The sequence below is a fragment of the Microcaecilia unicolor genome, chromosome 1, assembly GCF_901765095.1.
Source record: "Microcaecilia unicolor chromosome 1, aMicUni1.1, whole genome shotgun sequence".
In the NCBI taxonomy this organism is placed as follows: Eukaryota; Metazoa; Chordata; class Amphibia; order Gymnophiona; family Siphonopidae; genus Microcaecilia; species Microcaecilia unicolor.
The window spans coordinates 123,311,534-123,338,739 of NC_044031.1; the positions used below are offsets into that span (position 1 = coordinate 123,311,534).

Here is a 27,206-nt window from a genome sequence, read left to right on the forward strand (position 1 = left end):
GTTACTGAATGGCTCTATTGCTTGCCATGTTTGTCCGTTTCAAATAATGCAGCTTCAGCCTATTAAGAGAGCAGAAAAAGAAGAAAAAACTTAGTTGATTCCAGGAATATGTTGGATTTGTTTATTTTATCACAATTGAAAAAAATTCTAGCTTTATTTTTATTTATTTATTTTGGTTCTTATATCCCACAAAATCCAAATACCGATTATTCAGCTCTATGTGGCTTACAACAGTTAAGTAAAAGCAGATACAAATATGGATGTAAAGATCGGTCTGTTAAAGCAACTTAGCTAGAGTTCATAGGCTTTTACAGGAATACTATAATTCGATGGATAACATACTTATTTCAGGAATTTTTCTAAGAGAAGTTTTCAGAAATATTCGGAATATTAAATAGTTACAAACTTGTTTAATTTTATGCCACCATTTGGTGCCTATGTGAAGGAAATCTTTGCATAATATAGATTTGAATTTGGTGTTTTTTGTTTATTTTATTTTATATTTATTAATTTCAACTTTTAAACAAGTATTACACTTGAAATAGTAAAGGTACTTTTGTCTGAAATAAAACATTTTTAAAATAAAGAAAGCAAAATATTTAACAAAGTACGCTCTAGTCCACCATATAGATCCAAGATTAACAATGCGGAGATTTTACCAATTATTACAATAAGAAATTAAGACAGGTCGCTTTGGTATCCATTTACAAATTCAATGCTTAGCCTCTAAGGCCTTCTAGCTGAGATAAATTCAGAAAGCTGAATTTGGTGTTTTTATAGTTAAGATAATGAAGTGTAAGGTATTCTCTGAATTTTATGGATGCATTTCGAGCTGGTAAATCAATTAAATCTAATGTATTCAGGTTCCAAATCATGTATTATTTTCTAAATGAATGTGTGCAGGTTTTGAAGATTATTTTAGCTTTGATTGGAAGCCAGTGTAGTTTGGAAAGTAAGGGGGAAAACTCTGTTGAATTTTGAAGCTCCCAACACAAGTCTCAGCTGTGTTAAGATAGTTTGTATTTTTTTTTTTATTAAAGATTCTTTGTTCCCTAGGTAATATGCATTGCAGTAGTCCAGTTGTGATAGCACCAATGCCTGCACAGTTCTTTGGAAGGAATTTGATGGGGGAAAAGGATCAAATTCTTTTTAACTTCCATAATGATCTGAAGGTCTTGGATACCACGGTGCTAAGTTGGTCTTCTCCTGTTAATTGTTGATCTGTAACAAGTCCAAGAATTTTCAGAGAGTTTCCAGTGGGTAGAATACACAGTTGATGGTGATAACTAGACTGGGTTGGGAAATCATTGGGACTATTGATTATAAGAAATTTGGTTTTCTTCCTATTTAGTTTTAAGTGGAAAGAGGATGCCCAGTTCTCCATCTGGTCTAAAGTGGTCTGAATTATGTCTAGGATATCTTGTAACTGAATATCAAAAGGTATGTAGATGGTCACATCATCTGCATAAATAAGACTGCAATCCCTGTGCTTCCAGGAGATGGCATAAAGGTTCCATCCAGGGGCGTATCTGAGGTTCGGCGGTAGGGGGGCAGGGGCTAGAGTGAGGGGGCACATTATAGCCCCTCCCTACCGCCGTTAACCCTCCCCCGCCTACCACTGTCAACCCTTTCCCCGCCTACCGCCGTCACCTACCCCGAGGTCCGCTTCCTCCTGCCGGTTTTTAAAAATATTACTTCAGCTGGCGGGGGACCCCAACCCCCGCCAGCCCAGCCGAGGTCTTCTTTAACTTCTTCATCCTCGTGCTGTGAAAGCTGCATCCTTCCAGTTGGACGGAGTCTGACGTCGCAGCACGTTGTACGTGCAGGACGTCAACGTGCTGCGACATCAGACTCCGTCCAACTGGAAGGATGCAGCTTTCACAGCACGAGGATGAAGAAGTTAAGACCTCAGCTGGGCTGGCGGGGGTTGGGGTCCCCCGCCAGCTGAAGTAATATTTTTAAAAACCGGCAGGAGGAAGCGGACCTCGGGGTAGGTGACGGCGGGGGAGGGTTAATGGCGGTAGGGGTGACCAGGGCGAAATCTGCGGGGGCCATGCCCCTGTGGCCCCACGCAGATACGCCCCTGGTTCCATCATGATGTTAAAGAGGATGGGAGATCTGGGAGAACCTTAGGAAACTCCACAGTCTGGGGACCAAGCAGGGGAAGTGGATCCAGACATTTTGACTTCATATGTTCTGGATTTGAGAGAACCCATAAACCATTTGTGAACATTTCCACATATGCCCATCTTACCAAGAAATGTAGATAATATATTATGATCTACCACATCAAAAGCACTGGATATATTGAATTGTAATAGGATGATTTTTCTTCCTGTGCTTAGTAATCGTCTGAATTTGAATAATAATGTGAGGAGCACTGTTTTGGTGCTATAATTAGATCTGAAGCCTGACTGGATATAGTACAGCAAGGAAAAGTGTGACAGTTCATTAATTGTTTAGCTACTAGATCTTCTGTGACCTTTATGAACAAGGGTATAGAGGCCACCAGTCTGTAATTCATCACATCATTCTGTTTCACCAATGGATTTTTTGGAATAGGAGTTAGAATTATATTTCCTTTCTCTGTAGGGAAGGAACCATTCTGTATCAGAACATATATATTTATGGAAGATATTGATGAAAACGTTTGGAGCTTTAGATAGGATATACAGTGGGGGAAATAAGTATTTGATCCCTTGCTGATTTTGTAAGTTTGCCCACTGACAAAGACATGAGCAGCCCATAATTGAAGGGTAGGTTATTGGTAACAGTGAGAGATAGCACATCACAAATTAAATCCGGAAAATCACATTGTGGAAAGTATATGAATTTATTTGCATTCTGCAGAGGGAAATAAGTATTTGATCCCCCACCAACCAGTAAGAGATCTGGCCCCTACAGACCAGGTAGATGCTCCAAATCAACTCGTTACCTGCATGACAGACAGCTGTCGGCAATGGTCACCTGTATGAAAGACACCTGTCCACAGACTCAGTGAATCAGTCAGACTCTAACCTCTACAAAATGGCCAAGAGCAAGGAGCTGTCTAAGGATGTCAGGGACAAGATCATACACCTGCACAAGGCTGGAATGGGCTACAAAACCATCAGTAAGACGCTGGGCGAGAAGGAGACAACTGTTGGTGCCATAGTAAGAAAATGGAAGAAGTACAAAATGACTGTCAATCGACAAAGATCTGGGGCTCCACGCAAAATCTCACCTCGTGGGGTATCCTTGATCATGAGGAAGGTTAGAAATCAGCCTACAACTACAAGGGGGGAACTTGTCAATGATCTCAAGGCAGCTGGGACCACTGTCACCACGAAAACCATTGGTAACACATTACGACATAATGGATTGCAATCCTGCAGTGCCCGCAAGGTCCCCCTGCTCCGGAAGGCACATGTGACGGCCCGTCTGAAGTTTGCCAGTGAACACCTGGATGATGCCGAGAGTGATTGGGAGAAGGTGCTGTGGTCAGATGAGACAAAAATTGAGCTCTTTGGCATGAACTCAACTCGCCGTGTTTGGAGGAAGAGAAATGCTGCCTATGACCCAAAGAACACCGTCCCCACTGTCAAGCATGGAGGCGGAAATGTTATGTTTTGGGGGTGTTTCTCTGCTAAGGGCACAGGACTACTTCACCGCATCAATGGGAGAATGGATGGGGCCATGTACCGTACAATTCTGAGTGACAACCTCCTTCCCTCCGCCAGGGCCTTAAAAATGGGTCGTGGCTGGGTCTTCCAGCACGACAATGACCCAAAACATACAGCCAAGGCAACAAAGGAGTGGCTCAGGAAGAAGCACATTAGGGTCATGGAGTGGCCTAGCCAGTCACCAGACCTTAATCCCATTGAAAACTTATGGAGGGAGCTGAAGCTGCGAGTTGCCAAGCGACAGCCCAGAACTCTTAATGATTTAGAGATGATCTGCAAAGAGGAGTGGACCAAAATTCCTCCTGACATGTGTGCAAACCTCATCATCAACTACAGAAGACGTCTGACCGCTGTGCTTGCCAACAAGGGTTTTGCCACCAAGTATTAGGTCTTGTTTGCCAGAGGGATCAAATACTTATTTCCCTCTGCAGAATGCAAATAAATTCATATACTTTCCACAATGTGATTTTCCGGATTTAATTTGTGATGTGCTATCTCTCACTGTTACCAATAACCTACCCTTCAATTATGGGCTGCTCATGTCTTTGTCAGTGGGCAAACTTACAAAATCAGCAAGGGATCAAATACTTATTTCCCCCACTGTAGCTGGGGCATATGTCTATTGTGCAATGAGAACGTGAATATTTATTTAGGAAAGATTTAATTTCTATAGTGGAAGGAAGGTTGAAACACGACTAAATCCTATCAGCTGTTATACCTTCATTTTGATGAAGGATGCTATTCTGTAATTGATCAAAGTTATAACAATGATTAGGTCCTATCAGATTAACTCTTATTTTGGCAATTTTTTGTTAACTTTGCAAAGTCCTCGGCTAAAGGAGCAGTTTCATAGTAACATAGTAGATGACGGCAGAAAAAGACCTGCACGGTCCATCCAGTCTGCCCAACAAGATAAACTCATATGTACTACTTTTGTGTATACCCTACCTTGATTTGCACCTGTCCTCTTCAGGGCATCAGGGCATAGACCGTATAAGTCTGCCCAGCACTATCCCCGCCTCCCAACCACCAGCCCCGCCTCCCACCACCAGCTCTGGTACAGACTGTACAAGTCTGCCCAGCATTATCCCCGCCTCCCAACCACCAGCCCTGGCACAGACCGTATAAGTCTGCCCCGCATCCCACCACCGGCTCTGCCACCCAATCTCGGCTAAGCTCCTGAGGATCTATTCCTTCTGAACAGGATTTCTTTGTTTATCCCACGCATGTTTGAATTCCGTTACCGTTTTCATTTCCACCACCTCCCGCGGGGGAGGGCATTCCAAGCATCCACCACTCTCTCTGTGAAGAAATACTTCCTCACATTTTTCTTGAGTCTGCCCCCCTTCAATCTCATTTCATGTCCTCTAGTTCTACCGCCTTCCCCTCTCCGGAAAAGGTTCGTTTGCGGATTAATACCTTTCAAATATTTGAATGTCTGTATCATATAACCCCTGTTTCTCCTTTCCTCCAGGGTATACATGTTCAGGTCAACAAGTCTCTCCTCATACGTCTTGGAACACAAATCCCATACCATTCTCGTAGCTTTTCTTTGCACCGCTTCCATTTTTTTAACATCCTTCGCAAGGTACGGCCTCCAAAACTGAACACAATACTCCAGGTGGGGCCTCACCAACGTCTTATACAGGGGTATTAAAACCTCTTTTCTTATGCTGGTCACACCTCTCTCTATACAGCCTAGCAATCTTCTAGCTACGGCCACCGCTTTGTCACACTGTTTCGTCGCCTTCAGGTCCTCAGATACTATCACCCCAAGATCCCTCTCCCCGTCCGTACCTATCAGACACTCCCCGCCTAACACATACGTCTCCCTTGGATTTCTACTCCCTAAATGCATCACTTTGCATTTCTTCGCATTGAATTTTAATTGCCAAACGTTAAGACTATTCTTCTAGCTTCCGCAGATCTTTTTTCATGTTTTCCAGTCCCTCCGGTGTGTCCACTCTGTTGCAAATCTTGGTGTCATCCGCAAAAAGGCAAACTTTACCTTGTAACCCTTCGGCAATGTCACTCACAAATATATTGAATAGAATCGGCCCCAGCACCGATCCCTGAGGCACTCCACTACTCACTTTTCCCTCCTATGAGCGAACTCCATTTACCACCACCCTCTGGCGTCTGCCCGTCAACCAGTTCCTAATCCAGTTCACCACTTCGGGTCCTATCCTTAGCCGGTCTAGTTTATTCAAGAGCCTCCTGTGGGGAACCGTGTCAAAAGCTTTGCTGAAATCTAAGTAGATTACGTCCATAGCACGTCCGTGATTTAATTCTCTGGTCACCTAGTCAAAGAATTCAATGAGATTTGTTTGGCACGATTTCCCTTTGGTGAAACCATGTTGTCTCGGATCTTGCAACTTATTTGCTTCTAGGAAATTCACTATCCTTTCCTTCATCGTTGCTTCCATTACTTTTCCAGTATTCAAAGTGAGGCTTACCGGCCTGTAGTTTTCGGCTTCTTCCCTATCACCACTTTTGTGAAGAGGGACCACCTCCACCGTTCTCCAATCCCACGGAACCTGTCCCGTCTCCAAGGATTTATTAAACAAATCTTTAAGAGGACCCGCCAGAACCTCTCTGAGCTCCCTCAATATCCTGGGGTGGATCCCGTCCGGTCCCACTGCTTTGTCCACCTTTAGATTTTTAAGTTGTTCATACACACACACTCTCTTCTGTGAACAGTGCTATATCCACTCCTTTCTCACATTTGATAATTTCTTCATTTGATAATTGAAGGTTTTCAGTGTTAGGTTATTAACTAAATAGTTTAGTTGTGGATTTTTGACTGTCACCAATATGTGTTTCATAGTATTTATATTTGGCTTGTTTTATAAGCAATTTATATTCGTTGATGGAGGAGTAGCCTAGTGGTTAGTGCAGTGGACTTTGATCCTGGGGAACTGAGTTTGATTCTCACTGCAGCTCCTTGTGACTCTGGGCAAGTCACTTAACCCTCCATTGCCCCTGGTACAAAATAAGTACCTGCATATATGTAAACCGCTTTGAATGTAGTTGCAAAAACCTCAGAAAGGCTGTATATCAAGTCCCATTTCTCTTTCCCCTTTCAAGTTTCCTGCAAAGTCTCTTTGCATTTAGGATGTTTGTGTCAAACCAAGGAGAAGTTTTTTACTTCCTTTTTGTCTTAGATTGTTCTGAGTCTGTTCGATCTAGTGTCTTTTTTTTTTTTCCTTGTTTCATACCAGTATTGGGTGAAGTTGCTTAGGTTATCAAGTAATATACAAGAGTTCTCTTGTTGTTTAATCCAAAATTCTGACATGTCTATTTTGCCTCTTGTTATATAAGTAGATGGGGGTAGGGCAGTATTAACTTTGAGCCTGGAATGTCCTCCCATGGAAGGTGGTGGAGATGAATTTGATAATAGAATTCAAAAATACATGGGACAAACACAAAGGAATCCTGTTTAGAAGGATCGGATCCAAAGAAATTTAGGGGAGATTAATTAGGAAAGCCAGTGCTGGGCTGACTTTTACAGTCTGTGCCCTGATGGAGACTGAATTAGATTTGGATGGACTGGAGTGGAGCTTTTCAGGGGCTTTGACAGTGGCTTCAGAAAGGATAAATCAAGAACAGATATACATACCATATGCAATGAATTTATCTTGTTAGGCGGACTGGATGGACCGTACTGGTCTTTATCTGCCAACATCTACTATATTGCTTTGTTACTATCAGGCTTATTTTCGAAAGAGATCAGCAATCTTTCGACACAAATCGGGAGATGGCCGGCCATCTCCTAAAACCAGCCAAATCAGTATAATCGAAAGCCGATTTTTGGACACACTCGCTGGCATTCCGTCGCGGAGGCAGCCAAACTTCAAGGGGGCGTGTTGGCAGGGTAGCGAAGGCAGGACGTGGGCATGCTTACGAGATGGCCGGCTTCAGCTGATAATGGAAAAAAGAAAACCGCCGATGACGAGCATTTGGCCGGTTTTACTTGGTCTATTTATTTTCACGACCAAGTCTCAAAAAGGTGCCCAAACTGACCAGATGACCACCGGAAGGAATCGAGGATGACCTCCCCATACTCCCCCAGTGGTCACCAACCCCCTCCCACCCCAAAAAAAACTTCAAAACTTTTTTTTGCCAGCCTCTATCCCAGCCAGCTCCATGACAGCAGTATGCAGGTCCCTGGAGCAGATTTAAAGCCAGGTGCACTAAACTGCACGGAAGAGTCCTTCCCTTACCGATCCCTTACCGATTCGCTAAGGGAAGGGCATGCATGAAGGAAATCGCATGCAGATGAGCTGCTCATTTGCACGCGAATTTCCTTCCCTAGGAGGGGAAGCCTGTCGGCCAGCTCGTAAAAAAAAAAAGGGATCTTGCTGATCAGTTATGTTATGACTTACTTGTTCTGGAGTGCTGTATTTTGTGATACTGTTTTGAGAAGTGTTCAATAAAGACTTCATACAAATTAAAAAAGTCCCTGCCGTGCATTTTCCCTTGATGGCCGTCCCTGATGTGCACTTCCCTTAATGGTCGTTGTTCTCTTGATAGCCGTCTTTCTCCCCGAATGGGGAAATCAAAACTGTTTTTGCTCACAGCTTTTTTAGTAGTAACAATGGGATTTGAACCGGCCACCTCTGAATTACAAGACCAGTGATGTAACCACTTGGCCATAGCTCCACTTAGTTGGATTTCCCTCCCTTTTGATTATACCCCTTCAGGTCTCTCTCAGCCAATCACAGCACGTTTAGCTGGATTTGGCCGGGTTTGAGATGGCCGGTTCCAGTTTCCATTATCGCTGAAAAACAGTCGGCCATCTCAAACCGGCGATCTATGGCATTTGGCTGGCCCCAACCGTATTATCAAAACAAAAGATGGCCGCCATCTTTTTCGATAAAACGGTTCCGGACAGCTCTTTGCAGCGCCGCCAAAATAGATGGCCGGCGCCGTTCGATTATGCCCCTCTATGACACTTTTCCCTCCAGTTCAATGTGATTGTGAGTTTTTTTTTAGGTCTGACCAGGGTATGGTTCCCCAGGTATAGTTGTTAATGAAGTGTGGTAATCTGAAAGTAAACATGACCTTTGTAGTGAGAGGAGGTTGTGGGGGGTTGTATAAAACTCCATGAATTTAGGAATTCATTTAGTTCTTTGGTGTGTATATTATTTAGGTTGTCTAGATGCAGGTTTATATCACCTAGTATGATTGTGTTTTGGGCATTTAAGCATATCTTAGATATGAATTCAGTGAAAGTTGGTTGAACATCAGCCCAATTTCCAGGGGGGCCTGTAAAAGATAATAGCAGTAATTTTGCAGGCCATAATATCTCTGTTGGGTAATGAATGATCAGATGATATCTTGATAAAGAAAAAATGATTTGTAGAGGAGAGCGATGCCTCCACCTCTTTTTGTTTGTTCTGGGAAGGTGAATAATTTTGTATCCATTAGGACAAAGGTTGTTTTATGATTAGATCATCCTTGGATTTTGGCTATATTTCCATAATGAAAACTAAGCCCAGGCCATCTTGTATAATCCAATCTTTGTCTCGTATTTGTTAACAACTGACCGGGCAGTTACATATCCGACAGGGATGGGAAGAAAAGTATTGTTGTTAATGCACGTGCATTTAATATTTATAAACTGTAGTGAGTTGTTAGTGGTTTGTGATTGATGGTTATTATTGTGGTGACTAGAATAATTGTGTTTGGGGTCTATTGGGAGAGTTGTTATAGTTACAATTAGAGTGCGATTTAATTGAGACATAAGCAGTGGCGTACCAAGGGTGGGGTGGTGGGGACGGTCCGCGCCAGGTGTCAGCAGGTGGGGGGTGCTCCGCTGGTGCCCCAGTCCCCACCTGCCTATCAGCTCCGTCGCCAGACAACCCTCTTCTCCTGCTACCCGGCACCTGACCCAGCCTTTAAAAAAAAATCTATGAAGCGGCGCCTCGCGTCTGCTCTGTGTGTAAAGGAAGAAAAATCGCCTCTTCGGCCGGCCTTCCCTCACTGTGTCCCACCCTCGCGGAAATAGGAAGTTACATCAGAGGGCGGGACACAGTGAGGGAAAGCCGGCTGACAAGGGGATTTTTCTTCTTTTACACGTAGAGCAGACACAAGGCGCCGCGCCACAGCTTCATAGGTTTTTTTTTTTTTAAAGGCTGGGTCAGGTGCCGGGTGGCAGGAGAAGAGGGTTGTTTGGCGACGGAGCTGGTAGGCAGGGTGGGGACTGGGTTGGGGAGGGGGGGCTCAGATGGGAGAAGGGGAGGGCTCAGATGGGAGAAGGGGACTGGATTGGGGAGGGGGAACTCAGATGGGAGAAGGGGGCTGGAAGTGGGGTCTGAGAAGGGGGCAGGAGGGAGAATGGGGCTATGCCTGGGACAGGTGGGAGAATGGTTCTGGGGATGAAAAGGGGGGCCCTAATGCAAAGCATGTAGATGAAGGGGACTGGAACTGGGGGTTGAAAAGGAGAGTAGGTGGGATAAGGGGGCCAGTACTGGAACTGAGGGCTGAAAAGGGGACAGGGAGAAGGGCTGGGCTGAAGCTCGACACTGGTGGGAGAAAAGGGCTGGGGCTGAAACTGGGAACTGGGGGCTTAAATGGGGGGACAGGGAGAAATGGCTGGGGCTGAAGCTCAGGACTGGTGGGAGGAAAGGGCTGGGGCTGAAACTGGGGACTGATGGGATAGTGGGGCTGAAACTGGGGGCTGAAAAGGGGGGCAGGTGGGAGATGTGGGCTGGGGCTGGAACTGGGGGCCGAAGAGAGGGGGGCAGAGTGAGAGAGAGAGGGGACAGATCTTGGATGGAGGGGGGGGGGGGCGAGAGGGAGGCCAGATCCTGGATGGAAGGGGAAGCGAGTGGGAGGGCAGACCCTGGATGGATGGGAGAGGGAGGACAGACCCTGGATGGATGGGAGAGGGAGGACAAATGGTAGATTGAAAGGGCAGAGAGAAAAGGCAAACTGTGGATGAAAGGGGCAGAGAGAGAGAGGGCAGACAGGCAGATGGTGGATGGAAGGGGCAGAGATAGGGCAGATATGGATGGAAGGGAGAGGTAGGGGCAGACAGTGGATGGAAAGGGCAGGGAGAGAGGGCAGACATTGGATGGAGGGGACAGCAGAGAGGGCAGACACTGGATGGCAGAGAGAGAGCGAAGACAGATGCTGGATGGAAGGAAGTGAAAGGAAAATGAGGAAAGCAGAAACCAGAGACAACAAACTGTAAATAAAATATATATTTTTATTTTTTTTGCTTTAGGATAAAGTAGTATTGTAGCTGTGTTAATGTTTATAAATAGAACAAGTAAATAAGGTAATCTTTTTATTGGACTAATTTTAATACATTTTACTTTCGGAGAAAAAAAAAACCCTTCCTCAGGTCAGGATAGGATACTGTAACAGTACTATACTATATTGACCTGAGGAAGGAGGTTTTGGCCTCTGAAAGCTAAATGTATTAGTCCAGTAAAACGATATTTGTTTTATTTCTATTTGTTAATTTGTAAAGTGGTGATTGGTATTTGTTAGTTTTTTCAAATTTACATCTGCTGTCTTTATATTTTGCACAGTACTAAGGCACATTTTCTGTTTCTGTTTTTGTGGTGTTGCATTGTATGCAGAGTCTGGCGTCTTGGGGGTTCAGTTTAATTTTTATCTAAATAGAAAGTTTATGATTACCTATTCTATAGTGGATTAGGGTGTATCTATGTGAAAAAGACAAGGCTTTCAGTTGGCATTGACTGTGCAGGATTGACGATCTGTATTATTCTGTCTGCTTTTGTTTTACAATAGGTGAATTGATGTTCTAGTGCTCACTGTAGTGTTTAAGATGCTTTCCTTTTCCTTGTGTGACTCGTAGAAATTACTGCTTATGGTATGGTGGAATTGCTCTATAGGTCCTGAGTGTTTTGTATTTTCGGTATGCCTAGTACTGGATTTTGGAGTGGGGTGTTAAAAAAATGACCAGCCCTGGGTGTCAACTACCCTAGGTACACCACTGGACATAAGGTCTTTTTAGCTTATGTCTTGAGAAATTGAGTACTGGGATATTGTGGAACTCACTAAAGCATGGGCATGATTAGATATACTTTTGCTTGCTATGCTTCTTTATATCATGCAGTAATGAAATAGCTTTATCGTTGAACCAGATTATAAGTGTATCAAATAGAAGTAGTAGTTATATTGCAAAGTACATTAGCATGGTTATAGACTAATATAAGATATCAACTAACCAACCTGATTCAGAGTCCTTCCAAAGACACTGCCAAAGTCGTTCACGAAGGGGCGCACGCCTCAGCAGTTGTACGCAGATTCAAAGTGGAGCGGGAAGTGATATCAACCGCTTGGCGCACTTTCTGATTGGTTTGTTGCAATGCAGTGGTAAAGGAAGGTCCTGTATAGCTTCTTAGGTGGACTGGGGCTCTGAACTGCAGATGCTGGTGATGTTTAGAGGGTATAGGGTGGATTGCAGCTTCAGCAGTTGTATTCAAGTTCAAAGAGGACAGGAGACCTTATTAAGTACTAGAATGTGGGACTTCTTTCTTCTGAGGGATCCCACCTCAACATAGTTCGAAGGTACACACAAAGGGACGTGCCCCTTTGGAACAACACCTCAGAAGCAGGCTGCCTATTGTATGGTAGGTGCTTGCTAACATCACTAAACACCTGCCTGGTTTGAAATTGTGTTGTAAAAGGTGGTAGATGATGACTGAGGAAAGCCTTCCCCAAGAGCAGGCTACAATGAAGGTTGGAGTTCAGCAGCTCTAATATGAGTGTAGGCTACTGTAGAAACGGGAGTGCAGCAGTTCTAATAAATATGTAGACTGCTGTAAAAGTGAGAGCTCAATAGTTCTAAAGTAAGTGCAGGCTTACAATGAGAGTGGGAGCTCATCAGTTTTGATGAGAATTCAGGCTTACAGTGAGAGTGGAGCTCAGCAGTTCTGATGGAAGTAGAGCCTCAGAAGCAGGCTGCCTATTGTGGGAGGTGCTTGCTTATAACTTAATGGCTGTGAAAAGAGTCAAGCTGTATACACCTGGCAAACAGGCCCGCGTTTATGCATAGAACTGGTGGAGGTTGGGCTGCTAAAGTGGGGGATTGCTTACAGTGCCCTGTTGATAAGCCTGAACTCCGCTCTGGAAGGGAGCACTCCTCTCTCCTTTAGATCATCTATTCACTTCACTTTTTTGAACTCTTTCGTCTCTTTGCTGAGCCTACCAACAGGGGTGCCGAGCTATATTGTGGATACCTGTTATAGCCATTAGGAAATGGACAGAAACCACCAGCCCATTTCACATAGGTTAAAGATTGACTTCAATGGTGGTGGCTTGAGTTGGAATTGTCAGTGATCTAGACATGAAAGGCTCGTCACCCTTTTGCTAATTCTCAAATCCTCTATTTCCTCAAGAATGTGCTGTTAGAAGAGCTCATTCAGGAAAATCCATTATGGAAGAAATGGTTACGTGCAGTGATGGCACTAAACAGCAAAATTTATCAAAGTCCTTGCTGCAAGACTCAACAAATCCCAGACACCAAATTGCACCCCGGCACCTGGGATTTGTTGCCCCCAATGTTTTGTTTTTATTAATGTTGTTATCTTTTTTTTATACTTCCGCAGAAAACGTGCCTCCTGCCCTGCTGTGATTTGGATCTCTTGAAAGCTTGAGCTATGCGATACAGGAAGTTCTGAGACTTGAAACTGCGAGACCAGCCCAAACTTCTGTACCGAATGGCTCAAGCTTTCACTGAGCTAGTTTGCAGCAGGGAAGTTTGAAATATGCTGTTACTTCTTCTGCTGCCAAGGTGAGGGGGAAAAGGTGGTAGGCTCAGGAAGACTGGGTTAGGGAAAGGGGTATGAGAGAGAGAGAGAGAGATATGGAGTAGAGAGCTACATGGGAGAGGGGATGGCAGGATTCCTGCGGGGATAGACCCAGGTCTTCAGGGTCCCCACAGAAATGCTCGTTGATCTGAGCTTTGCCTCTCCTCCCCCAAACCCGCAGGGTGCTCTCCTGGCACATACCTTGAGCCACCCTGGTGATCTAGTGGATTCTTTGGGAAGAAATGATTCTCAGTCTTTCTTGTCCACTGCCACTGACCCTCTTGCTGCTGCATCGATTTTTTTAAATGGCTACCGAGACTTCCAGCGGCGGCCTCACAAGACTTCTGCTTAAAACTTGTGAAGCCATCGCTGGAAGTCTTGGCAGCCAGTTTAAAGAAGATGCGACAGCAAGAGGATTAGGAAAGACGGGATATTTCCTGCCTCAAAGAATCCACTAGACCACCAGGGTGGCTTGAGCTATGTGCCGGGAGTGCACCCAGGGCTGGAGGGGAGGCCTGGAATATGTAGGTGGATAGAAAGGAGGGAGGGTACTGTGTTAACCTTGTTTTTGTTTGTTTGTTTGTTTTGCTTTGTTTTGTTTCCCCTTCCTCGCCAGATCCCTGTGCACTTAAAACAAAGCAAGCCAACACTATGAGCTGCTGCATCCACGTTTTTCTTTATTGTTGGTGGAGGTTTTTATTTAATCTCACTTAGATTTTCAAACATGCTGGCTTCTGCATACAAACGTACACAGAGGAAGTATAATAGCAGAATAACTTTTTATAGGTAGAGTAATAATTTGTTATAAATTGTAATCAGTGTGTCATTTGGAGGTTAAAGGGACACTCTAGTACTGTTATATTCTTGCAGAGATTTTTTTTTCTCCTAGTAAAAGGCCACTAAAACAGACATCATGTTATGAGAATCAGGTGCTCAACATTCAGAGTTTTTATTTATTTATGGCATTTATATCCCACATTAGACATGAATTAGGTTGAAACCTGGGAGCATTTAAAATCTATTTTTTCCCCTGTGCCTACATCAAAAGATGGCACGTGGGAACTTGCTCCTTTTGTTTTGTGGATTGCAGTGGTATATTATAAAAATGCACTTGCCTTTTTTTTAAATGCCCAGTTGGGTATATATGCTAATCTCAACTTTGTTAAATGTTTCAGACATTTGCTTGCCAAACTGCTATCTTGTTTTTCATTATCATGTTACCCAAGGTCTTCTACTATTACTAAAGGTACACTTTCTTTATAATTCTCATATATTTCTTAAACTTCCATTACTATGTTTGCTTGTTAAATAATACCATGTTCTATCATTATCATATTACCCAAAATTCTTCTGCTATTACTAAATGTATACTTTCTCATGTATCCTCATTATTCATGATGTATTGTAAACCACATTGAGCCCGCAAAGAGTTGGGAAAATGTGGGATACAAATGCAACAAATAAATCCATCTACTTGCTCCCATGATATAACTGAATTCTATTATTCTATCTCACTGTATTTTCAAATGTAAGCTACATTGAATCAGAATTTGCTTGGGATAATGTGTGATATAAAAGTAAAAAAAAAAAAAAAGCCCCTTATTTCTAATAATCTTTTTGCTATTGTTTTCATAGCTTTTCCACTAGGGGACAGGCTAGCTTCTGGTGGGGATGGGTTAGCTTTCTGTCTCCATGCAACTCTCTAATATAGAGACTGGGTGAGGGCTAGGGAGAGGGGTATGAGAGAGAGAGAGAGAGAGATGGACACAGGCTGGGGAAGTGGGTATAAGAGAGAGACAGACCGACAGAGGTTGGGTGAAGACTGGGGGAGGCAGTATAAGAGACAGAGGCTAGGGGAGTTGGCATATGATGAGAGAGAGGACTAGATGAAATCTAGAGGAGGTGGTGTATGAGAGAGGGTGTGACCCATACCATGTTGGTATATGAAACGGAGACCATTACCTCTTTGCTTGTTGAGTGATGTTACATAGCTCACACCATGTTTTTGGTAGTGATGTGCAGTAGAACCTCTTAAGGGCCTGATTTATTAAGCTTTCAGAAACAAAATGGGAAAAGAGCCTTGCTAAATCATTTTCTAAAGGAACTGTTGCTAATATCTTAGACGATTCCTTTCCCCTCATTAAGTTGTGTGGGGTGGAGGGGAGATGAAAGAGGTTTCAGCTGCTGGCTCCCAAGTTTTGGACTTAGCTCCCATGGGGTGAATATTGGCCAGACTGAATCTAGGAGCCAAGTCCCTCTGGTCGTTGAGGCTGGATATGCAATGCTAAGCTGTTTCTGGTGAGCGGCATTGAATATCAAGGGGGTTTTTTTTTCGGCTGGCTTAAACGTAACCAATTATGTCAATATTCAGTTCTGGTCGGTTAAGTTTTTATAGTGGTCAAAAGTAGGACTGCTATTTAGGCGGTCCTATTTGGCTGCTAAATTTAGCCATCGATGCGCTGAATATTTGCAGCTAACTGGTTAACTGCTATGCGCTATGCAGTAATAGTAAGTGGAGATAACCGGCTATCTTGTGCTGAATATTAGTGCTTAGACGATTTTTAAAGTGATATTTCACCAGCCAGGAGCCATTCCCGGAATGAAAATTTGTCATGGCCTGCCTTACCATTTTAATTAGAATGAGCAGATAACTTATTTTTCATATATTCTGATCTTTTTATCTTTAGTTAAGTAATATCTTTTCATTGGACTAATAATGTATTTTTTGTTTTATTTTGTATTGGCCTTTGACAGGAGCCGAAGTTTAGGAGAAGGCATTATGTTTATTTCTTATTTTATTTCCTTCTCTACAGCCTCATAAAAGACAGCAACTCATGTTAAAAGCTTTCGAAAGGCACAACAAATTAATGAGTGAAAACCAGAATGGAAAAGGTATGTTCCTTTTAAATCCCTTTTATTTATTTTCTGTCACTGGAAAGACTTTTGTTCAAAATGTGCTGTTGTCTGTTGATTTTATATTTTTTGGCGTGTGCTTTATGTAGGTTTTGACCGTCACCTTTTAGGCCTCCAAATACTGGCAAAAGAACAAGGCCTCCCTGTACCTGAGCTTTATACAGACCCTGCTTTCACAAGAAGGTAACACCATAGCTCTGTCTTAGATTTATATCCAGTTTAATTTGCTTGGTATCAGAAGATCTAACACTAGTAACTATTGTACCAGTGGCATAGCTTCAGGTGGGCTTGGTGAGCACAAGCCCATCCAACGGCAGCGTCTCACTCTCCTATCTCCCTCCCTGGTGTACCTCCAAGGAGTTACCAGTAGCAGTTCATATTAGCTGCCTGCTACAGCCCTGCAGAATTTTCTCTGTGGTGTCCAGGGTTGCCAGGTAGAAATTTTTTTTCCAGCCCAATCCAGGCCAGAAACCAGCCCAAAACCCGCCCAAACACAAACCCCGCCCCCGCCGTCACCGGCCCCGCCTCCCATGTCACCGGCCCCGCCTCCCACGTCATCGGGCCCGCCTCCCCATCATCGGCCCCGCCTCCCCATCATCGGCCCCGCCTCCCACGTCATCGGCCCCGCCTCCCACGTCATCGGGCCCGCCCAAAAACGTCACTAACCCCGCCCCCCGCGGCCGAAAAAAATCAAAAAGCCGCCCAAAAAGCTGCCCGGAAGCCCAAAAAACCGCCCAAAAAACCGCAACCCGCCGCGGGCAAAAATTTCCCGCGGCGGGTCACGGAAAACCGCCCAATTGGGCGGTAAAACCGCCCACCTGGCAACACTGGTGGTGTCCCACCGTCACTGACATCACTTCCTGTTTCCTCACCAGCTGCACAAGGCAGTGAGCTGCCTACGGGTCTGTAGCAGGCAGCAAATATGAATCGCTGCTGCCACTGAAAACGCCTTGGAGATAAATTTGGAGGGATGGGGAGGTTCAGAGAGAGTTGGAGCTGCTGGTTCATGGGCAGGGGGGTGGGAGAGAAGCAGACATGTTGGGGCCAGGGGCAGAGGAGGTGGGAGGGGAGAGAGAAGGAGGGAGAGATGTTGGATATTGGGCAGAGGGGAAGGTTAAAAAAAACTGTATATATATATGGAGGGGGGGAGGTGGTTGTTGGGAAGAGCAGGAGAGATTCTGAGCTACTCTGTGTGTGTGTTGGGGGAGGGGATCAGAAGGGACCACCCAAAATAGCATGTCTGGCTATGTCACTGTATTGTACTATAAAAATTATAAATATCCGTCACGTTAGACTTGCTCCATTTTTAATTGGACTAAAAATATCTGATTTGTCCTTCACAGTGGAGGAGGTGGAAATTTTGTGCTTTCAACCAGCCTTTTGGGCTACACTAACGTTCAAGGGGCTGCGGTCCCTATGGTGCATAATGGCTATGGTGTTTTCTATCGAATAAGGAACGATAGGTAAGCATTGTTCTCGCTGAGTCTTAGATAGGTTTTGTCTGTCTTGTCTTTCCACTTTTGGTGTTCTTTTGTGCTTCTGATGTTTTTCTAAGGCTAATGGCAGGTTCCCTGGTGAGAGTCTCTTCTGCGCAGCAGTTGAACTAGGGCTGTGCTTAGGACGTCAGAGTTCCGATGTGTTTATAGTGTGTTAGCGTCTGTCTGAGCCACATCAGCACCCTGTCACCTCTTAAACATCCCACTGAGGGAAGGAAAGTTCACAGCAGAGAGATCACAGCCCCAGCATCTGCCCCAAGCTGTACAGCAGAGGTTGCAAGACATAAGTGGAGCTGCTTGGTCACATATAGTGTCTTGTTATGGCTGACCTTCATGAGGTGGGGATAGCAACAGCATCGAAATTACATAATGAAAGTAAAAACCTATATTTGTCTTTGGCTTACTAGCACTGCCATGCCCTTGTTTTTTGTTATCATTGTCGTAGCAGGATCTGACTGAGGAGGAAATGAGCTTAGTTGGACATTGGGACTTGTCAGAGTCAATCTCAATTCATAATATCTTGACTCATTGCATCTGTGCTGCAGGGGTTTCTGAATTGCAGATTTGCTGTTTGAAACCTTGGCATCAACAGCTGATCTGGCAAGGCAGGATAGTCAAATCCTATCCTGATTAAATAAACACATTAGAGATCCCAAATCTTGCATTTGGTTTGTTGCTCTTTACTCTTCTGTAGTGCAGAAACTTTGATTTGATTCTTTAACCATCTTTACATGCCTCTTGGATAACTTTTTTTTAAATTAAATTTTACCCAGCAACTGCCTACAGCTTATTCTCACATCTTGAATATTACAGCAAGTAAGAAAGTCAGGGAGGGCAAGTCTGCCGTTCTCAACAGTGTATGTATTTAGGCTAAGCTCTCTGCTGAGATCATCTGCAGAGGAAGAAATTTAGTCTGAATAGGAGGCTGGATGAACAGACTATGAAGTGTGTGTGATTGGCTATAGGGTGGGGGCAAGGTGAGGAGGAGGAGGAGGAAGCAATTTAGATTTCTGTCACGGGTCTTGGACATCAGTTGGAGGCCTCCAAAGGACAAACCTGGTGGCCCCTGACTCAACGGCAGGTGACACGCTTGGGAGCACAGGGCTGATAGAAGAGACAGAAAAGGAGCCAGGGAGGCAGGTTTTATGGAAGTTGAGCCTATGGATGGCTCTGAAAAGATCCCTTGGGAGACAGAACCAGGGCCTGGCAGTGGCTCTGAAAATCGCCCTGGGGGGGGGGGGGGGGGGGGGGAAGCCTGGCGAACCAGGGCCTGGGCAGGCTGGAGACAGGGACGCTGCTTGTTGCGAACGCAGCAAGGAAGAGGAGCAGCTGCTTTAAATGGCCCTTTGGAAGAGTCATCAGGTGCACACCTGTATGCCTAGAATGCCGACAGAGGGAAGCGCTGTTAGGTGCACCAAAGTTCGCGATGCTTGTGGCTAACTGTGCTGGACCATGAATCTGACACAGCCTCTTGCCATTAAGTTGGGAGGGCACAGAGCATGGTTTGGATCTGAGACATCCCCTCCCCCTTGAATCCCCCCTCCCACATGAGACCGCAGTTTCGGTTTGTGAGGAAACGTGATGAAAACTCCAGAGGAGTTGGGGAGTATGGACTTGACTCGCAGGTTCCCAAGACTACTCTTTGGGTCCATAGCCTTTACCGGCGTTGAGATATTGGAGCCTTCCCTGTATTTTCTGAATTTCATATTCAGCATTTGGGTCTGCAGCTATAGAGGTCGGTGTTGACAGAGTTCTGCTTTTTCCTCATATATGGTTTAAGAAGGGTCACATGGAAAGTGTTGTGAATGCGTAAGGTGCTTGGTAACTTCAGTTGGTAGGTTATTGGACCCACCTGACGAACCAGGAGTTAGGGCCCAATGAACTGGGGGGGTGGGGGCGGCAAATGTATTAGAAGGCGTCTGGAGGTATAAGTTCCAAGATCCCTTCGACTGAGATGCAGAGGTGGGCAACTTTTTTTTTTGTTGTCATTTTTATTGATGGTTAATGTGGATAGCGTCAAATACACTACATGGTACCGTAAGTACAACACAACATACAGTTTTCAATTGCAACATAGTCAGAACCATCGTAACATTGTTTACCCCAATCTTTTCCCCCATCCACCCCCTCCCCTGTCCCTACCCAACCTCTACGCTAAAGCATATCTTGGCTTAGTTCTCCCAACTGTGAAACACTCAACCTCCCCGATACCCAGAGACTCATGCAGCAACATACAATAATTCAAGAAACCCACCTGGAGTCTTTACTCTTATGCCCCTGAGTGGGCACTCAGCTCCTCTGTCATAAACATTGCGTCATGTACCTCTCAGAAGCCTGAATCAGGAGTTTCCACATGGTTTTCCACAAATTAGGTAATTTGTGGCAGCCGCTGCCACTGCTGGTACCACAGAATCTGAGTACAGGCAGGGTTACCCTAGGGTGCCGTGCAAATATGAGCTTAAATGGTGCTGCCCCGGAGGACTCGTTTACGTGGTATTATAGCAGAACTCTGCCCAGGGCAATAGCTGTGACCAGTCATTGTGTTGCAAAGATATATAGCTTTGTAAGAAGGTTCTTCAAAGTCTGATTGACCCTCTATGGGGACAAACTTCGGTTTAGCGCATCACTGATAAGTGCAAGATTCGCTTATATGCACGGTTTAAGACAGCTCCTCTGCAGGAAAGACTCCGCATAAGCTCGCGCACGGAATATGGAAGCCAATTGGCGCGTGACAACCAATGAGATTTCAAATTTACCGCCCCTTTAACTGCCACGGGCAGAATAAGTGAAAGAATGTCGTTAAAAGTGTACACTGGGGTTGCTGCCGCCGTCACTGCGGCGGAACTGTAAGACTTTAACACTGGCTGAATGAATAGAAGTTCTTAAAAAAATTAGAAAACAAAGTCGAGCATCAATTGCTAAAGAATATGGTGTCAATCCCAGTCAAATTTCACGTGTCTTGAAGCAGAAAGATCACCTTCTGGAAGACTGGCAAAACAATACAAATCCACAACAGAAACAAAAATGGACGGGAAAAATTGAGGAGGTAGAAGATGCTCTTCGGTGGTTTTCTCGAGTCAGGAGCATACAGTTTCCCGTGGTTTTCTTGAGTCAGGAGCATACAGTTTCCCGTCAGTGGTCCACTGCTTATGGAGAAAGTTAACCAGCTAGCTGAAAGTCTTGGACTAACCGAATTCAAAGCCACTGTTGGATGGTTGGAAAGATGGAAGGAGAGGAACAACATAAAATTCAAGAAACAGCATGGTCAGAAACAAGATGCCAATGACTTTGGTGCTGAAAATTGGGTTGGTTGTTCTTCCTACCATCTTGAACGAGTTTGCACCTCGTGACATTTTCAATGCTGACGAAAACTGTCTCTACTGGCAAGCGATTCCTGATGGAACACTTGCATTCAAACATGCCGAAACTATTGGAGGTAAAACATTGAAGGACCAACTGACGATCCTCCTTTGCTGCAATATGGATGGGAGTGAGAAGTTGGAACCCCTTCTCGTTGGAAAGAGCAAACAGCCCTGTTGCTTCGTTAAGCAACTTCTTGTGTCATACGAGGCTAATGCAAATTCATGGATGACGGGAAATTTGGAAGCAGTGGCTAAAGAAGTTAGACACTAGAATGCGGGCACAAAAGCGTCAGATTTTGTTGCTTTGTGATAATTGTGCTGCACACAGGGATGATGTCAGGCTGTCTAACGTCAAGGTGGTCTTCCTGCCACCAAACACTACCTCTCTGATCCAACCTCTGGATCAGGGCATAATAGCCAATTTCAAACAACATTATCGGGCTCTTGTGCTACGTCGTCTGACGAGCGTTATGGATGACCAGACTGGCAAGGATAAACGTGCTGTTGAACTGGCTCTTAATCTATCACTGTTGGATTCCCTACATATGCAGAAAGAAGCCTGGAATCGTGTTACACAGGCAACCATTGTGAACTGCTACAAGCGGGCAAGCTTTGTTAGGGATGTGGAGAGGGACGAAACAGATGCAGCTGTTGCAAACACGTCAGATGAACAGGTTGACATCCCAGCCGGTGTTACTGAAGAGGCGTTCCATCGCTATGTAGCTGTTGATTACGATCTACAAACAGCTGAAGACAGCACTGATGTCGAGATATGCGCCTACACGCAGGCAACAACGGCTGATGATGAAATGAGCAGAGAGGCACATGCTGATGAAATTCAACAACCTCCTTCTGTCACTTTTGCAAGAGCGCTGGAGAGTCTCAACACTGTGCGGGCCTATCTGGAGGCCACTGGATGTCAGTGCTATGACAGTTTTTACCATCTGGCAGACGTAGTCTATGGAACTCATAGCCCCAGTAGTGAACAGAGGACTATAACTGATTACTTCAAGTAAGCCTAACGTCAGTTAACGGAGACTGTATACTGTATGTATAATAATAAACAGTACTGTACATATGTTTATCAGAAGTCAAGCTTCTTTGGGTCACAACGGTTAAGTGCATGCTCTGGTTAACTGCATGCATTTCTTTGGTCCCAGACCCTTGCACTGAAGCGGATTGCACTGTATATATATAAATAGAACAATAAAAATAGAACTAATAAACCAGAACAGAACTCAGCTGATTGTACAATAACACCATGACATAAATTGATGTAAACATATACATATGTGGCTCACACTTTTTACATGTATATAATACCCAATGAAGAGATAAAATGCATAAATTACAGGTCTACACTAATAGACTAAATAAAAAATCATAAACCATTAATGTTCCTCTCTGTAAAAACAACTCACAACTAAGACGTCTCTTGTATATAAATAAAAATAATAGCTATTCAACCAATTACATGTAAAATATATAATATAAAATATATTAATCCAGCTAAAACAGAATCCATCATATGACTTAAAAACATATATGTGTTTTTAAACTAAATTAAACCGTGTCTTTTAGGCCATACACTTAAAATTTTTTTAAGTATATTAAAAGCAGGAAGCCAGCAAAAGAATCGGTTGGACTGCCAGATGACTGAGTAAAAGGGGCAAACAGGGAAGAGAAAGCCGTAGCGGAAAGATTAAATGAATTCTTTGCTTCGGTCTTCACTGAGGAACATTTGGGTGGGATACCGGTGCCAGAAATGGTATTCGAAGCGGACGAGTTGGAGAAATGTAATGAATTCTCTGTAAACCTGGAGGATGTAATGGGGCAGTTCTACAAACTGAAGAGTAGCAAAGCTCCTGGACTGGATGGTATTCATTCCAGAGTACTGATAGAACTGAGAAATGAACTTGCGGAGCTCTTGTTAGTAATATGTAATATATCCTTAAAATCGAGCGTGGTACCAGAAGATTGGAGGGTGGCCAATGTAACACTGATTTTTAAAAAGGTTCCAGAAGAGATCCGGGAAATTATAGACCAGTGATTGACATCGGTGCGGGCAAAATGGTAGAGACTATTATAAAGAACAAAATTACAGAGCATATTCAAAAGCATGGATTAATGTGACACATGGATTTAATGAAGGGAAATCTTGCCTCACCAATCTACTACATTTTTTTGAAGGGGTGAACAAACATGTGGATAAAGGTGTGCCGGTTGATGTTGTGTAACCTAGATTTTCAGAAGGCGTTTGACAAAGTACCTCATGAGAGACTCCAAGGGAAATTGGAGAGTCATGGGATAGGAGGTACAGATTTATAAATGACCTAGAGATGGGAGTAACTAGTGAGGTAATTAAATTTGCTGATGACACAAAGTTATTCAAAGTTGTTAAATCGCGGGAGGATTGTGAAAAATTACAAGAGGACCTTATGAGACTGGGTGTCTAAATGGCAGATGACGTTTAATGTGAGCAACTGCAAAGTGATGCCCATGAGAAAGAGGAACCCGAATTATAGCTACGTCATGCAGGGTTCTACGTTAGGCGTCACAGACCAAGAAAGGGATCTAGGTGTCATCATTGATGATACGTTGAATCCTTCTGCTTAGTGTGCTGCTGCGGCTAAGAAAGCAAATAGAATGTTAGATATTATTTGGAAAGGAATGGAAAACAAAAATGAGGATGTTATAACGCCTTTGTATCACTCCATGGTGCGACCACACCTCAAATATTGTGTTCAATTCTGGTCACCGCATCTCAAAAAAGATATAGTGGAATTAGAAAAGGTACAGAGAAGGGCGAGGAAAACGATAAAGGGGATGGGACGCCTTATAGACCTCTATCATATCTCCTCTCAGCCGCCTTTTCTCTAAGCTGAAGAGCCCAAGCCGCTTTAGCCTTTCCTCATAGGAGTGGAGTTGAATAGGTAGATGTGAAGCGTCTGTTTACACTTTCCAAAAATACTAGGACTAGGGGGCATGCGATGAAGCTACAAAGTAGTAAATTTAAAACTAATCGGAGAAAAATGTTCACTTAACGTGTAATTAAACTCTGGAATTCGTTGCCAGAGAATGTGGTAAAGGCGGTTAGCTTAGCGGAGTTTAAAAAAAGGTTTGAACGGCTTCCTAAAGGAAAAGTCCATAGACCATTATTAAATGGACTTGGCTAAAATCCACTATTTCTGGGATAAGCAGTATAAAATGTATTGTACTCTTTTGGGATCTTGCTAGGTATTTGTGACCTGGATTGACCACTGTTGGAAACAGGATGCTGGGCTTGGTGGACCTTTTGGTCTTTCCCAGTATGGCAATACTTATGTACTTATGTAAACCAGAAAAGAACTCTGCTGATTGCACAATAACACCATGACATAAATTGATGTAAACACATACATATGTGGCTCACACTTTTTGCATGTATATAATACCCAATGAAGAGATAAAATACATAAATTACATGTCTACACTAATAGACTAAATAATAAAAAAAATCATAAACCATTAATGTTCTTCTCTGTAAAAACAACTCATAACTAAGACGTCTCTTGTATATAAATAAAAATAATAGCTATTCAACCAATTACATGTAAAATATATAATCTATATAAATAAATCCCACCTTGAACGTTCTGAAACTCCCTCCAACTGTGGCAGTGAAGTCCTGAACTGCTGTAGTCCTCCTGGCTATTCGGACTACTCACCACCGCCCTCAGCCACGCCCCTTCTGCGACCTACGCCACGCCCCAACTGGACATAAAAAGCACCATGAACGTTCTGAACCACACTTTGAAGCTTCAAAAGTTTGTATGTTCGAAGCTCTGTAACCACTTTTAACCACAGTACATCTGGGCGCCGCCATGATCTGAAACGAGCGTCACAGCTGCAACACACCAATAGGAATACAACAAGGGAGGAGCATCTGAGGCGAAGGCGTCAGTCGCCGTTGCCACGCAACGGAATGCAATCACGCGTCATGCACCTATCAAACAAAAGAAGGGGCGGACCTACGGCTCACTCAATACGTGCGCCTCCATCGTTCCCATGCATATCAAAGAACTCAAAGAAAAGGAAGGAGCTCTGAAGCCTCGAAAAACACAGTCTCTGGGCCCCACCCTCGCGTCAAACGTTATGACGTTGAGGACGGAGGCAGAGCTATTCACCGCCCTCGCGTCAAACGTTATGACGTTGAGGGCGGAGCAATTCACCAATATCGACGACGGGTGGGGGGGGGGGCCACAGGAAAAACAACTCATACAACGCACCTCCGTTCAGAACCATCTCAGACTGCCAGGTCCCTGCAGCCGCTCAGCCTCTCTCCTTACATCACTGCCCCTGAAGAAAACCCCGGAGAAGCACAGCCAACGACGTCAAAGGGGAGAGGAGGAGCACCTGCACAGACGACCAATGTGAGATGACTAAAACAAGTTCCCTAACACTCAAAAAAACTAGCGCTTGCATGCTGATGCAGCAAAGGTGTCAAAGGTATGTCCTCAAGAACAAGACGCTGAGACCGCCTGTCAGCCTGATCTCCTTTTGATGAAACTCAGGATTTCTACGAAAAGGTGAAAATGCAGCCTGAACACTGACAACATCGCAAAACAATACACTTAATTCATCTCGAGGGCACCGTACGTCTTTCTTTTTACTGTTAGCAACTGCACGAAAATGTCGTCCTCACACTATCATTGATCTGCCTTCTGGCACGAGCCACCAATTAAAAAAAAAACACTAAACAGTAGCTACGATCGGCCTAGGAGAGAGGCAGGTCTTTTTCATTGTTGTTGCTGCTGCTTTTCAACACTCAAGCGACGCAGACAGGCTGTCCCGAGACCACAGATACGATCAACAGCAGCACACACCACAGAAGGCAGGTCAGAGAAGTTTCTCACAAGGAGTTGATGCCTGGCTGCACCTCAGTAACATCACATGTGGCACACAGAACAAGGAGAGTGGCAGACTCCCTCAAATACAACCCCCCCTCCCACAGCTGCCTCTCACTGCATCTCTAACATCCAAACTAACCTCTCTCTCACTCTCTCTAGAACACACACACACAAGGGACAAGAAGGAGATGAGAGGGGAGGAAAAAAAACCATCAGTACACACTCCCTTTCACTATCTCACTATCTCTCTCTCTCTTAACTGCCTATAACTGAGGTTGTGTTCTGCTATGGAACATTTTGCTGCTGTCTTCCCATTTTGAACCCTAGCCTTGCACACTCTCTTTCACAGACACACATACATATACACACTCTCACTCTCTCACTTAAATCACTCTCACAGTCTCTCTTTCACACAGACACACACACACTTTCACTGTCTCTCTCTTCAACACACTCACTCTCACACACACATACACTTTCTCTGACTCTCTCTCTCTCTCTCTCTCTCTCTCTCTCTCTCTCTCTCACACACACACACACATATACACATTCTCACTACACTTGAGAAATAAAAACAAAATAAACCGTTGTATTCAGACACACACACACAAGGGACACGGAGGAGATGAGAGGGGAGGAAAAAAAACACCACATGCACACTCTTTCTCACTCTCTCTCACTCTCAACTGCCTATAAGGAGCAACTGATCCTCCACTGTCACAGGGACTACTAGCATCTCTCTCTCTCACACTCACACACACACACACACACGGGACACGGAGGGGATGGAAGACAAAAAAAGAATCATTGGGTATGGAGGGGACGGCAGGGGAGATAAGGTAACAACTGGCTCAAATGGTTGTGCTCTGCTATGCAAACTTTTGCTGCTGTCTCTCCATTTTGACACTAGCCTCGCACATTTTCTTTCACACAGACACGCGCACACACACACACACATATTCACACTCTCTCACACAGACACACACACACACACACTTTCTCTGTCTCATACATACACAGACACAAATACATACACACACTTTCACTGTCTCTGTCTTCCACATACTCACTCTCACACACACACGGCTGGAGTGGG

General features: G+C 44.3%; 1 protein-coding gene across 5 annotated transcripts in view; it reads left to right on the plus strand.

The window, feature by feature from the left end:
• The window catches only part of CROT (carnitine O-octanoyltransferase), a 141,401-nt gene that overhangs the window by 105,703 nt on the left and 8,492 nt on the right, over window positions 1-27,206 (plus strand). For 4 of the 5 annotated variants that reach the window (XM_030199806.1, XM_030199816.1, XM_030199797.1 and 1 more), the window contains 3 exons: window positions 16,264-16,342; window positions 16,453-16,546; window positions 17,707-17,826. In XM_030199806.1, coding sequence (XP_030055666.1) covers window positions 16,264-16,342; window positions 16,453-16,546; window positions 17,707-17,826 — 293 coding nt within the window. The remainder of the gene's footprint in view (window positions 1-16,263; window positions 16,343-16,452; window positions 16,547-17,706; window positions 17,827-27,206) is intronic. The other variant, XM_030199824.1, reaches the window with a different exon arrangement.